This window comes from Rhinolophus ferrumequinum, chromosome 2 (genome assembly GCF_004115265.2).
Source record: "Rhinolophus ferrumequinum isolate MPI-CBG mRhiFer1 chromosome 2, mRhiFer1_v1.p, whole genome shotgun sequence".
In the NCBI taxonomy this organism is placed as follows: Eukaryota; Metazoa; Chordata; class Mammalia; order Chiroptera; family Rhinolophidae; genus Rhinolophus; species Rhinolophus ferrumequinum.
In genome coordinates, this window is record NC_046285.1 from 102,345,793 (window position 1) to 102,360,358 (window position 14,566).

Below are 14,566 nucleotides of genomic sequence, written 5' to 3' on the forward strand. Positions count from 1 at the left end.
ATAAGTATATATTAACAGGTAGGCTATTAAAATAAAAATCCAGTAGAACAGAAGAATATAGAAATTTAAAATATAATAAAAATGGTAACTATAGGTGAGCAAAAAATAGATTTTTAAATCTATTAGGAGAAATAGGTTGCCCTCTAGCAAAAACTAATTTGGATCCCTACCTCAGTTTCATATACCAAAATAAATTCAGGTGGAAAATGGACTGTTAAAAATACCTAGAAAACAGGAAGTTTTTTCATGAGATTAATAAACAGCATGACAAAAAGTCTGTACATATACAAAAGTATGTATGTATATGTATATATATATACACACACACACATAAACACGTAATATGCATAGCCTTTATATATTTATATATGTATATGAGCAAATACACATGACATCAAAACACAAATAACAAACTAGGAAAATTATTTGCAGCATAGGACAGATAGAGGACTAATTTCCTTAACATATTGCTTAACATATAATGTTTGTGTAAATCAATAAGGAAAGATTAACAGCCTGACACAAAAATGGGGATGGATGTGAATCGATAATCCACAATAAAAGAAATAAAGATGATTTTTAAACATATAAAAAGATGTCCTACCCCACTTGAAATTTAAAACAGTTATTTATATATTGAAAGACTGTAAAAATGTAAATTTCTGGGGAAGGCAGTATAAAGTTTTTTAATGAACAATAAAAATTATGAAAGAAATTGAAAATGATACATATTCCCATCACCCTTGTTAATATTTTCATATGCAGCCTTCCAGGCCCTTTTTTAACATTTACATTTAAGCAATGCTTTTTAAAAGATAGGGTCATACCATATATACATCTTATATGTAAAATTTTCAATCTTAATATATTACGGACTTTTTTCCATCTCAGCAAATAGACTTTTACCATTATTTTTAATGTATACTTGGTATTTCATTGTATGACTGTATGATCATTCATTTGACTTATCATTGAACATTTAGATTGTGTCAGCTTTTGGCACGTGCAAATAGTGCTGTAGTGAACATTTTTGCCGATAAGAGTATATATCAAGTAGGATGACTGGTGTTGCGTTCTCATACTGTACTTACCTTTAAACCAGGTTGCTCTGTTGTTTAATGAGTCAGTGTTTCTGACCCTGAAACATTTTCATCGGTGTTGGGAAAGTTCACACACACTGTTAAATTAGCTCTCGGTTTCAGAACTGTGTTAGCAGGGCTGATTGCTGGCTTCTCGCCATCTGAGACTTGCAGTGAGTTAATCCCAGTGCTGCAGCTTTCTCCTGAGACCTTGAGAAGTTGCCTGGTTTTTCTGAGCTTTCGTGTTCTGAACTATAAAAGGTGAAAATAATCTATTCTTACAGAATTGTGATGAAGTTTAAATGTAATAACAGAAATGGCATATAACTTCCTGCCTGTCTCTGTTGGTGACTTGGGGCCTATAAATTAACTCATAACATCAGTTGCTATTCATTGTTAACCTTTCGTTGAACTAAGAGTGAAACTAGAGTCTTAACCAAAAAGTTTTGCTCATAGATCATAGTAAGGTTGACCATTTATTACTTAAACACGGGATTCTTCATAACGCTAAACGTTCAGTCTGAATAGACAGACGCGGGGACCCTCCAAGGCAAACTGGCATGTATGGTCACCCTAACCATAATTCCCAGGTTTCTAATTGAGATCGAGAATTTCCAAACCTTGATTTCCTGCCTTTTTACATTTGGAAGATGCTTGAGTCTGGGAGAGTTGCAGGAGGTGGGAAGATGGACCAGCTTTGCGTCACGGATAGATTTCCAAAACTTGGCTGATTTCCAAAACTTGGCTGCCGGTCCCTTGTATGTGGGTACAGCCGTCACTTGCAGCTGGGAGGACATACCGGACCACACAGATGCATGATTGCTGACAGTCATAGCAGTATGAAAGGCTTTAAAAAATACTGGCACGAATGATGTTTCTTGTTCGCCAATATTTCACATTACAGTATGGCTTCTGTTTTGTTTTTTTAAGTCCAAGAGATAGTTATATACGTTGATAATATTTTAACTTGTTTTTTTGAAATAATCAGCAACTATCCATTTGAAACACTTAAAAGTAGGGCTAAAGTTAATCCGTTTTTTTATATCAAAAATCTGTGTAATACGTATAGCTTTTTAAACCTAAAAAATAGTTCTTGATGTTAATTGTGGAGAATGACAGTCACATCAAGCTGTTGATTTAGTACTGAATGAACCCATCTAAAACAAATAAATATTCAGAACTAATTATAGCAAAGATTGAAAAGTTTCATCATGAATTCCAGTAATATGAATAAATTTGTTTTAAAAAGAACTGGCTTTGCTAAATAGTGTTTGGGGGTTTTTAATCCTTGAATTATTGTGACATTTCCCTTGAAAATTTTCATCTGCCTTTTATTCTCCTTCATTTATTTCAAGAGACAGTTGAGAACGAGATCAGAAGTAGGCATTTTTAACTACTTTAATAGATAATTTTGGAATTTACTTTCAGGGGGATATTTCACAGATTGAAAAGGAGTACCAGGTTTTGCAAGAGCAGCTTAAGGAAGCATGGGAACATCATGAACAGAGAAAACTGAACGGCTCAGAAGAGACCAGGGACCTGGAAGAAAAGTTGAAAAGGAACTTAGAGGAAAACAAGGTAATTCTATCTGAAACCTCTCGTTAACAGCACGTGCCATAATTAGAATTGTCCTTGTGCAGTTCAGTACACTGAGCATCGTTGGCTAAACAAAGGATTCTTTCTCAGTACTGCCGAGTTCAAACGTCTCCATGGCATATTACAGTGACAGTGTTTGGCAGTGTTTTAGAACCTGTAAGTTACCATATAAGAAAAGGGCTGTGAGTCTGGGCTTCGCTTACCTATAATTCAGTCTGCTTGATTAACCAAAACTGTTCTCTGGTGACTGAGTTCCAAGTTGGATTCTTGTTTGTACTGACAGTGGAGCATTAGTGGTCAGGAGTGCGCAGCCCAGAGCCAGACCAGCTAGGTGCAGGCTCAGGCGCAGGCTTAGTTCCACACCACTTCTCATCTTGGGCAAGTTACTCCTCTGTCCTTTAGTTCCTTATCTGGAAAATTCGGGAAGTAATAGCTCTCATTTTGTGGGGTTAGATTCATTGTAAAGTACTTAAAACTGGTGGGGAGTAAGGGCTCTGCGAGTGTGGGCTGCCATTGTTATCACGCGGCCGTGATCGTCGTCTTCATCTTAGTCCTAAGGAAGGGGAGGGGCACATGGAGCTCCCGCGTAAGGTACCGGACCTTAGAGGCAGCCAGCCCATCTTGCTCGAGTCTGCCCATCTTGAATTTTGCTAGCTGCTGTTGATCATCAGTTGCTTACAATCGCTATTGGAATAGTCCTAGCTAGTGGCAAAGCCAGACTGAATTAGTGGGAAAACGGAATTACAGATGTGGGGAAATCATGATGTGATGCTTTTCAAAAACGAAGTTCTTCCATACAGAGGTAACAAAGGGATGCTAGTCCACTTAAATAGAGAAAGAATTTGTTCCAGAAGTCTGGATCAGTAGCTGGGGTAACATTTAAATTAAATAAAATTAGCTTAGAGGGAACTCATTCAAGAAACTCATTTATTGAGATTTAAGTATAGCTGGAAGACAAGGGACAGTTTGAAAAGGTAACCGTTATGACATTCCTTAGGACTTGTTTATACTTGAGATGGGACTGGGGAAGATTGGAAGGATGAGACTATTAGAAGGAACCAGAAACCTCCTGCTCAGTTGCCTGGTTGAATGAGGTCTCCCTGATTGGGAGAGGAAGAAACAAACAAAAATAAAACCCTGCCTAGCACAGGGAGTCATGGAACACAAGTTTAAATTAGGTACTTGGAGGAGGGGCGCTTAAGAAAATAAAATATTTTTACGAACTTCGTATTGCCTCAGGAAGAGTCAGTTTTAATATATGTCCATATGGGAATGCCTGCGGCCGCCTCGTTGATAAGAGCAGGTCTGGGGACACAGCCACCAAAGGTGGGCATCTGGTGAGTGAGATTTGCTTCTTTCTGGCACGTGGCTTGTCCAGTTTTATCAACGGCTGGTCTGATTGGGTCGAGGCCTCTTTCTTTGTCCACTCGGCCGGGAAACAGGACAAACCAGGTGTCGGGAGCAGGGCTGTGAGAGAGCGGCAGCTCTGACTGCTGGGCTGGGCTGTTGGTGTGCCTTTGAGCTTCTCCAAGGCTCTGGGTCTGTTTTCCTGTGGTTGCACCTGAGAGTAGTCAGTCCATTTTCTAGAAGAACCAATGTTTTGTCCCCCGAATTACAAACCTGTCAGCTATTAGACTTCCCATGTAGAACATATACCCGTTTCCTGTCAGGGTAATGTGCTCATGTGAGTTCCTAGGTTGGTGTCTGCACCAGAGCAGGTAAGATTTAGCTGTGGCCATTTCTTTATTAATCATGGTTATGCTCATAATTAGCTTGGGGAGAATTCTTCTATAAACATACAAAGAAATTTGTGGTTTTTCTTGATCTTTCCCATGGCCGTTGACTCTCCAGGTCACTGAGGTTATGAGCTAACCAACGGACTTTTCACTTCAAAGTGACTTGATAGCATATTTGCATGTGTGAGATGCAATACCTTCCTCTTGTAGAGAACAGAGAGAGGCAAGCAGTAGCATATGGTATTTAAACATTCAGGCAGCACGGAGTCCGACTGCCCAGCTTGAACCCCGGCACCGCTTAAAGGCTTTGTGACCTTAGCCAGTCTGCTCATCCTCTTTCACCCTCAGTTTCCTCATTAATAGTATCACCTCTACCTCAGAGGTTTGTGAGGACTCAGGGGTGATTGGAAAATGATGGGGACAGCCAGAGGTAATAAGTGTCGTAGAGGAAGAACTTTCCCACCTGAAATGTGAATCATGCCCTATTGAGAAAAATCGGTTTTTTACAAAGCATTGGAAGAGCACTTAGAACATATGAAGCGTCAGTAAAACTCCGAGCTAGCTATTGTGTACAGCTGACGGTCTTATTATCTTGAGCTGGGAATGGCCTTAATAGATAATTAGGCCAGTTATCTGTTCTCTGCCAGAGACAAGTAGCTATTGTGAAGCCAGTCTCCTGTTGTATTCAAGGTGCCTCTCACCTGCACCTGGCAGGTTACAGCTGGTTGCGGTGTTGCTCAAGAGCATATGTTCTTTTTTGTTTTATTAAGATAAAATTCACATAATGTAAAATTCACCATTTTAACCAATTCTGTGTTAAAAAGTGTACAGTTCAGTGGTTTCCATATTCACAATATTGTGTAACCATCACCACAGTCTAACTTCAGAATCAGTTTTATGTCCCCAAAAGGGACCCATACCCAGTAAGCAGTCACTCGTCATCGCCCTTGCTTGGCACTTAACGTTCCTAAGGTGCTTTCATGAGAATTCTCTGAAAGCTAAGATGAGTATTGAGTTGACGTTGGCTCTTAAAACATGGTTAAAAATAACTGGCCCTGAACAATTTGTGGAGGAGAATTTTTGAACTTTGTCCTTTTCTGCACTAGAGCAGAATCTTGGATCCTGCCTGCCAAAATGTCCTCAGCCCGTATCTGTGTGAGGCCGGGTCACCGTCCTTGCCAAGGTCAACCTTTCGTTAACCTAACACTTATGGAGCTTGTGTTATGTGCCATGCTCAGTTGTAAATTTTTTACATGTATTTATTTAATCTCAAAATTACAGTATAGTATAGTATTATCTCCCTTTTACTGATGAGGAAAGGAAGAGTCACGCTGGTACTAAGTGGCAGAAAAGTTAGTGTCAGGTTCCACATCCCTTAAGATAATATCAGTTCCACAACCAGCACTTGGGGAGCAGCGTAGGTGTATCAGGTAATTAATTCTGCCATAATAACCACCCACAAAAGCACAGTGACATCTACGTGACTACACATGACGTGTGTGAGCCTGTAGGTTAGCTGATCCGGTTGGACTTGGCTGTGCTGTCTCACCTTTGGGTCAAGTAGGGCTCTGCTCTTCTTGGGTGTACCGGTTCCTATACCTGGGATCAGCTGGCCATGGATTGATCTAGAACAGCCTCAGCTGGGATGACTGGGGCACCTAGCTCTGATCCAGTGGCTTTCATCTCCCGGAAAGCGCAAGGCTGAACAAGGACAGTCTCACAAGCTCTTTTCAAGCCTCTGCTGCCATCAAGCCTGCTAATAGCCCATTAGGCAAAGCAAGTCATGTAGATGAGATTCAAGGGGAGGGGAGAGACTGCCTGTTAGTGAAGGGAACTGCTGCAGGGTCCCATGAAAAGGGTGTAGATACCGGGAGGAGCGAAGGATGAGGCTCTCAGGGCTCTCTCTGCCTCAGTAGTTAGCACCGATAGCTCGCTGACACTCACTGCCAAGAGCTTACAACCCTCCCACGACTGGTGGCTGCCTCCATCTCCAGCCATCTCTGCATTGCCCTCTGCTCTTCGGGGTGACGTTTATCACGTGGTTTCTCACTATCACGTTTCCCAGCACTGACCCTTGTGCTTCAAGTGGCCTCTTCCTTCCCAAGCCTGGCTGACTCCTGCTCGTCCTTTGCGTCCAGCTCAAGCTTCACTCTTGAGGAAGCAGTCGCTGATGGCATCGTCAGCTTAGTTAAAGCCCTTGATAATAAGCGTCTCATTGTGTTATTACCATAATTATCATTTTATTAACATCTATTGGGGTCCAGTGTTTTTAGTGTATGCACAGAATTGTACAGCCATCACCACAATCTTAAGTTAGAACATTTCATCAACCCAAAAAGAAATGTACCCACTGCCAGTCACTCCCCATTCTCCTCTGTCCCCCAGCCCTAGGCAACCACTAATTTACTCTGTGGATTTCTGGGCATTTTATATAAATGGAATCATATTGTGTATGGTCTCTTGTGAGTGCCTTCTTTCAATTAGCAAAATATTTTCAGTGTTCATTCACATACATCCCTCCGTGTAACATGTATCAGTACATCATTCCTTTTAACTGCTGAATAATATTCCATTGTGTGGCTAGATCATATTTTATTTATCTGTTCATCAGTTGATGGACATTTGAGTTACTCACTTTTTGACTGCTATGAACATTAGACTACAAGTTTTCCTGTAGACATGTTTTCATTTCTCGTGGGTGTATACCTTGGAGTGGGATTGCTGGGTCATATACTAACTCCATATTTAACCTTTTGAGAAACCTCCAAACTGCACCATCTTATATTTCCACCAGCAGTGTGCAAGGGTTCAGTTTCTCCATGTTTTCATTGACATTTGTTAGCATCCATCTTTCTGGTTGTAGCCATCCTGGTAGGTCTGGAATGATATCTCATTGCGGTTTTGATTTGCATTTCCTTAAGGCTAATGATGTTGCGAGTATTTTCATGTGCTTATTGTTTATTTGTTTATCTTCTTTGGAGAAATGTGTATTCCAATCCTTTGCCCATTTATTAATTAGATTATTTGTGTTTTTGTAGAATTGTAAGAGTTTTTAAAATATATTCGGCTTATAAGTTGCTCATCAAATGTAATTTATAAACATTTTCCCATCTTCCATACTAGCAAATATATTTCTCCCATCTTTATTTTGTGAGTTGTCTCTTCACTTTCTTGATGGTATCATTGGCAGCACAGAACTTTTTAATTTAGGGGGTGGCCGATTAGCTCAGTTGGTTAGAGCATGGTGCTCTTAACAACATGGTTGCCGGTTCGATCCCCGCATGGACCACTGTGAGCTGCGCCCTTCACAACGAGATTGAAACAACTACTTGACTTGGAGCTGATGGGTCCTGGAAAAACTCACTTAAATAAATAAAAGTTAAAAAACAAACAAACTTCAGTTGTAAAAGTTAAAGGTTTAAAAAAAAAAGTTTTTAATGTAGTGTAGTTTCTCTACTTTTTCTTGTTTGGCTTATGCTTTTGATATTTAAGAAACCATTGCCTAAGCCAAGGTCACCAAGATTTAGTCCTGTATTTTCTTCTGAGAGTTTCATAGTTTTGTCTCCTCCAGGTAGGTCTATGATCCATTTGAGTTAAGTTTTGTGTATGGCATAGCATGATCTTCTGTGCAGATTTCCCCACCGAGCTGTGATCTCCCTGAGAGTAAGGACTTGGCCATCTTTGAACCTCAGTGTATAGACTAGGAGCTCTACTGGTGTTATCAGACAATGTGTGCTGCAGCCCAACTGCATGTAGTGAATTGTGTCTTCATACGACTTGTGTCCTGTGTCAGCCGACATCTCAGGGCACCGGGCCTGCACATCCTGTGAAGACTGGCTTTACTTGCTGTTAGGTTTATTGCCAGCCAGTACGAGTTGAGGCTATTACTCATTCTTTCATCTGACACATATTTATCGAATGCCCCCTGAAGTGCCACGCCCTGTGCTGTCTGGGGCTCTTATGCAGCATCCTTTTTCTGAGGCCCGAAGGAGTCGTTTGTCCCTGCTCTCACTGCCGGGCTCTTTTGGGCAGGGGGCTTGTTTTCAGTTTGTGGATACTGAATTATATAGCTCACTCTATTTCTTCCTTGACTGTGCCTGCCAGAAAGTTTTAACATTACTTCCAAAGAATGGTTACGATCTCATGCCATCTATTTTTATATTACTCTCACTTTTGGTTTTATGTTGTCATTCTTGCCTTTTTATTCTCTTTACCTACTTAGCATTCTTTTATCTTTTTAAATTGTATGCATAATGGAAGATACCTCAAATATTTATTTTGAAACGAAGTTGAGATTTCAAAAAAGAGGTATAGAAACCAAATTTTCTCTACTTGAAAAAACACCAATCAAAGTATTTATAATTAATTATGTCTATAAACTGTGCGTATGGAGGATGCAGTTGTATGTGGCCTGTTCTGTCTTACATTCTAATGTTTAAATGACAAGGATTCAAATCATTCTCGTTCATGGGATCAGAGACAAGTTCATGATGGCTGACCCGTGAGCATTTCAAGGCAGCTGTTCATTAAAAGATGGTTGTACAAATAGCCGATGAACTCACGCAGTGTTTTCCATGGTTGAGCTCTAAGGGTGTTGTATGTGTTTATAATACTTCGTGCCTTTTGGTACCTCAGTTCCTTTAGGTACTTGTTGCCAAATCAGTCCTTACGCCCCAGTATAACCTTGTGGTTGCACATCATCTCCCAGCCAAAGGATTGGATCTGAGGTGAAATCATTGGCTTAGAATAGAAGCACATGATGGGAGAGAAACAAGGTTTGCATGGCTGCCACCAACAAGGCCTGCGTGTGGACACTGGTCATGTAGTCGCAGCAATCCGGGTAGAATACAGATGTTGTAAATAGAGTAGCCGTGGTGGTCCCCTCAGTCATTGTGATGACTCAGCAAACTCAGGATCCGCAGTGAGGGTCGTTTTCTCAGGGGTGTGTGTGCATGTACGCGCTGTGAGTCATTGTTAAAATGTGTGTGTTCTTGTAGGTCAAAGGAAAATGGGAATGCCAGTGTTCTGGGCCAACACTTTCATGTACCCATTTGCCCACCCTTAATTCATCACTGTGCCCCTTAGTTATTTTCCAAAACAAGACTCTCACCAGCCACTGCCCCACTTAAGAACCTTCACTGCCTCCCTGTTGCCTGCGGGCTGAAGTCCACATGCCTTAGCGTGGCTTACAAGGCCCTTCATAAGTTGAACTAAAGCTACCTCGGTGCCATTCTCTGCCCTGCTTTCCATACGTCCAGCTTGGACTGCAGCCATGTTGCACCTCTTGCTTTTGTCCAAATGTGCCTTTTTTATCCTTCTGCCTTGCTGTTCCCACTGCTTGGAAGCCGTGCTTTGAGTGGCAGTCTCATCCTTGAAGACCGAGATCAGACGTCACTGATTTTGAGAGGCCCTTCACAAGTGCCAGATAACCTGATCATGCCTTTGTCTATTTCTCCTCTAGCCTGATTTGGGGAGGGCAGGTAAGGGCTGAGGCCACATATTGTACCGTGTTTCCCCGAAAATAAGAGCTAACCAGACAATCAGCTCTAATGCATCTTTTGGAGCAAAAATTAATATAAGACCCAGTCTTGTTTTACTATAATATAAGACCGGGCTTATGTTAGTTTTTGTTCCAAAAGACACATTAGAGCTGATGGTCCGGCTAGGTCTTATTTTCGGGGAAACAGGGTACGACCATATAGCCCTGGCTCGGCCTGGGTAGCACACCCTGCTCTAGCCAGCTCTGAGGGTGGGCTCTGAACTGGAGTCATTGATTAAGCTACTTCACCACCAAAATACTAATCTTTTGGGCTCTTTTTTTTAAGTAAATCTTCCCATTTATTTAAGTATTCTTTGTAAAATGTTTTTAGATCTCAAAGACAGAATTAGACTGGTTCCTCAAAGATTTGGAAAAGGAAGTTAAAAAATGGCAACAGGAGAAAAAAGAAATCCAAGAAAAACTAAAAGCATTAAAGAAGAAAATGAAAAGGGTTTCAAATGTCATTGAAATGTAAGTAACAATTGAAAGGCAATGCTTTTTATTGTTTTTAATTGGGGTGGGGTTTTTGGTTATTTTAACATTTTCCATATGCAGTTTCAAATTATGTCAAGTAAAGTAGAAGTTTTAGGTACTGTTTTCATCTCATTTTAAAGCACATGTGTTGGGGAATTATCTCACCTAAAATGTATTCTAAACCTATTATGTTTGCAGTTAAATAAAATGGATGGAGCTGCGAATCAATGAAGAATGACTTCCTTTTAGTTCAAACATTACCCCTCCTGTGAACATGACCTTCCTTCCTTTTTCCTTGTCTGTAAAATGAGGAGACTAGTCTAGATTAAGCTGGTTTTCAGCACTAATATTCTGTGATGATTATTTATAATTACTTTCATCCTGAATCCATACATCATTAAATTTGGTCCTGTAGGGGGTGTTCAGATGGCTCAGTTGGTTAGAGCACGAGCTCTGAACAACAGGGTTGCCGGTTCGATTCCCACATGGGCCAGTGTGCCCTCCACAACTAGATTGAAGGCAACAAGCTGCCACTGAGCTTCTGGAGGGGCGGCTGGATGGCTCAGTTGGTTAGAATGTGAGCTCTCAACAACAAAGTTGCTGGTTCAATTCCCGCATGGGATGGTGGGCTGCGCCCCCTACAACTGAGATTGAAAACGGCGACTAGACTTGGAGCTGATGAGCCCTGGAGAAACACACTGTTCCCCAATATTCCCCAATAAAAGAACATTTTTTTTTTTAATTTGGTTCTGTAATATGAAGGATTTGGAAATACGTATAGGTATGACAATTGTCAGATGGGCCAAGTTGGTTTTAAGATTCTATGTTCACTTCCTAGCCCTTCTCTTCCCTGAATAGTGGTATGTCATATGATTTGTCAGCTTCATTGATAATCTACACTGTGTGACAAAGCACCCAAAACTCTGTGGCTTAAATTGACAGCCATTTTATTTGATTATGATCTTGCAATCTGGGCTGAGTTCAGCTAGGCGGTTCTTCTGCTGGGCTTGCCAATGCTTCCCCACCTGGCAGGCTGCATTTAGCTGGGAATTGGCTGGGGCTGGGCTCAGCTGGAATGCTGGGATGTCTTGGTCTCTCTCTCTCTCTCTCTCTCTCCCTGTGTAGTTCTTAGAGCTTGCCCCTCTCCATGTGGCCTCTTCATGTGACTTTTATCTATGTGGTTTTTCCATCTGGTCTCCAGCATGGTGGCCAGACTTCTTACGTGGTGCTAAGGGCTTCCAAGAGTGCAGAAGTGGAAGCTGCCAGGCCTTCTGAAGGTTTCAGCCCAGAACTGTCAGCATCATCACTTCCACCACCTCCCTTGTTTCAAGCAAGTTACAGGCCTACTCCAGATTGAAGGGCATGAATAATGAGGGGCACGGTTCACTGGAGCCCACATGACCGCACTCAGTCTTTCAGGACATGTATGGTTTTTCCATTTACCATGCCATGTGATCAGATGACTTGCATCGTGAGTCTCGCTAGCATTACACTTGGGCAGTTTTTAGACAGTCCTTAAAAGAATGAGGAAGTATAAAACACTGCCTATGTCAAGGCATTTTGATTATGCCCAAAGTAGTTTCATTACTAGAATACACTTATGGAAATGACAGTGTCTGTAAAGCTCTTTACCTTTTAATATTTAAGCAGGTCTAGTCTTAATCATTAAGTCATCCAAAAATTCAGGAATATTTATATTTAATTATATATTTTTATATGTTCAATTCAGACATGCTGTCAAACTAGACAAGATAAGTGAAGCTGTCAATAAGAAAAAAATTTTTCTTTGCTAGCATAAGCAAAACTATTTCTTCTGAAAAATAAACTTTTTGTTTTTTTTTCACTTTATTAATCTATTTTTTTGCCTTTTTCCGTCACAATTTATAGGTAAGCCATAGGCTTCTCTGCTTTCTGCACTTTCCAAATGAATGCTTTAAAGCTCAATTTTTATATTAAGATTTCTTAGAGAAGCACAAAGTATATAAGGAATGATTTGATTTTTCTACACTTTAGATCACACTTAGTATTCATTAAAAAAATGAATGGGACAGAAGGAGCTTGTGATTAGTGCAGTGATACAAACCAGAGATAACTATGACAGATGGCACAAATTCCATGGGAGAGCTAGCCAGTATTGAGTACTGAGAGGAAGTGTTTTACAAAAGAAGTGAAATGACATTTAAACTGGTTCTTGGTGGAGACTTGGAATTTCTAGCAAGTAGAGCAGACTAACAAAGTATATAGGAGAGCATGAAAGAAAAGGCAGAACTTAATGTGTGCAGGGCATTGCTTAAGAATCGAAGACCTGTACACTTTGTTTTGAAGGGTTACCAGAGAGAGTGGGGGGAGAGAGAGAGAGTTGGACTTTGAGTTCTGTTTTAAAGAATAGAAGGCTGCTTTCATTTTGAATGAGGACCACTGGCCATCCTGGTGACGATCCATCAACCCCTATCCTCTGCCCTGTTTGAACCACTCAGAGGTGCTCTTGGAAGTGGCCTGAGATAGGGCATCTACGCCACAGCATACGACCTAGTGATCAAATAAAATGGCTGAAATACGTGGTCTGCCCTCCAGGTGTAAAAGGAAAGCTTCCCCAAAGGAAAATGACAACAAATTCTCTGCCGATTTAGAAAATACTAGAAATAAAACAAAATGTAGAAACTTACAAAGAATTCGCGAATTTTTGCATGGATGTAGGTAGAATTTACTCTGGAATCGGGTTTTGAAAAATGTTGGAATGTTAATTAATCTTTGGTAATGATACTTTCATAGGTACATTGAGAAAAATGATGGAAAGGATAAAGCACATGAGTTATTTCTGGATCAGTCCCTTGAAATCAGGCAAGTTAAGCTTAAATTTATTTTTTCTAATATTTTTAACAGGAGAGGACACTAGACTTCTAAATACATTGTTGCTTGTCTGCTTCTTTTAAATAATTGCTTCTCTTTCCTTTATTTTCTGTTTTATTCTTTAAATTGCTATTCAAATACATTTATTCTTTAAGTGTTTAACTTATGATGTTCTTACTTTTATTTCACATTGTCAGTACAAAAAAATTCTGAATTTATTGTTGATTACTCCTCTTTTCCCTTGAATTAACTTGAAACTAAATATGTGTTTTAAAAACTTTTGTATTACTTGAAATAACAGCCTCAACTATATCATGGTTGTTTGTTGCTCCACGATTATAGGTTCGTTAAAGAATTTTTATTATGAACCTATAAAAAGCTTCCTTTTAATCTTTATTAATACAAATAATGTTTTCACATTACTGGTAACCAGTATATTCAGTAGTAAGCAGTTGTATTCTGCTTTGTTCATTTAATATTGTTTGAGATACAAGGTGTGATCCACAAATATAGTGAAATTTTTTTTTTAATGTATTACAGTAAAAGACACATTGCTATTAACTCCCATCGAAATACTCCCCCTCATTTCGAACACACTTATCCCATCGTTCTTGCCACTTTCTGAAACAGTTCTGGAAGTCCTCTTTAGTGAGGATCTTTACTTCATCCTCCATCATGACAATGCTCCGTGTCACACATCACTTCTGGTACAGCAATTTCTGTCAAATAAAAACATTATGGTGTGTTCTCATCTACCTTATTCACTGGATCTGGCAACGTGAGACTTCTGGCTCTTCCCCAAAATCAAAATGACCATGAAAGGAAAACATTTTGAATTGATTCAGAACATCGAGGCAGCCACAACAGTGCAACTAAAGACACAAAAGAGGACTATAGAACTGCTTCAGAAAGTGGCAGGAACAATGGGATAAGTGTGTTCGAAGCAAGGGGGAGTATTTTATGGGGAATTAATGGCAATGTATCTCTTACTGTAATGAATTTTTTTTATTTAAACATTCACTGTATTTTGTGATCACACCTCTTATACATATCCTTTCGCATCATGGTCTGTGGCCGTCTTTTTTTCATTGTCATAAACATATTACCACAAACAACTTTGTATAGATCACTTTTTTCCTTTGCATTATTTCCTTGTAATATGTGTCAAGATAGAATTTCTGACTCAAGATGAGGGATGTTCTATAAAGTTTATTAATATAGCCACATTATACTCCAATTAACACTCATAAAAAAAGGTGAACCAGTTTCTCAGCATTCCCACCAAAGACTCG

The 14,566-nt window shown here is 39.9% G+C and overlaps 1 protein-coding gene across 9 annotated transcripts in view; it reads left to right on the forward strand.

The window, feature by feature from the left end:
- TTC3 (tetratricopeptide repeat domain 3) overlaps positions 1-14,566 on the forward strand; it is a 106,511-nt gene that overhangs the window by 77,044 nt on the left and 14,901 nt on the right. For all 9 annotated transcript variants that reach the window (XM_033131439.1, XM_033131490.1, XM_033131438.1 and 6 more), the window contains 3 exons: positions 2,508-2,657; positions 10,282-10,421; positions 13,197-13,265. In XM_033131439.1, the coding sequence (XP_032987330.1) occupies positions 2,508-2,657; positions 10,282-10,421; positions 13,197-13,265 (359 nt within the window). The remainder of the gene's footprint in view (positions 1-2,507; positions 2,658-10,281; positions 10,422-13,196; positions 13,266-14,566) is intronic.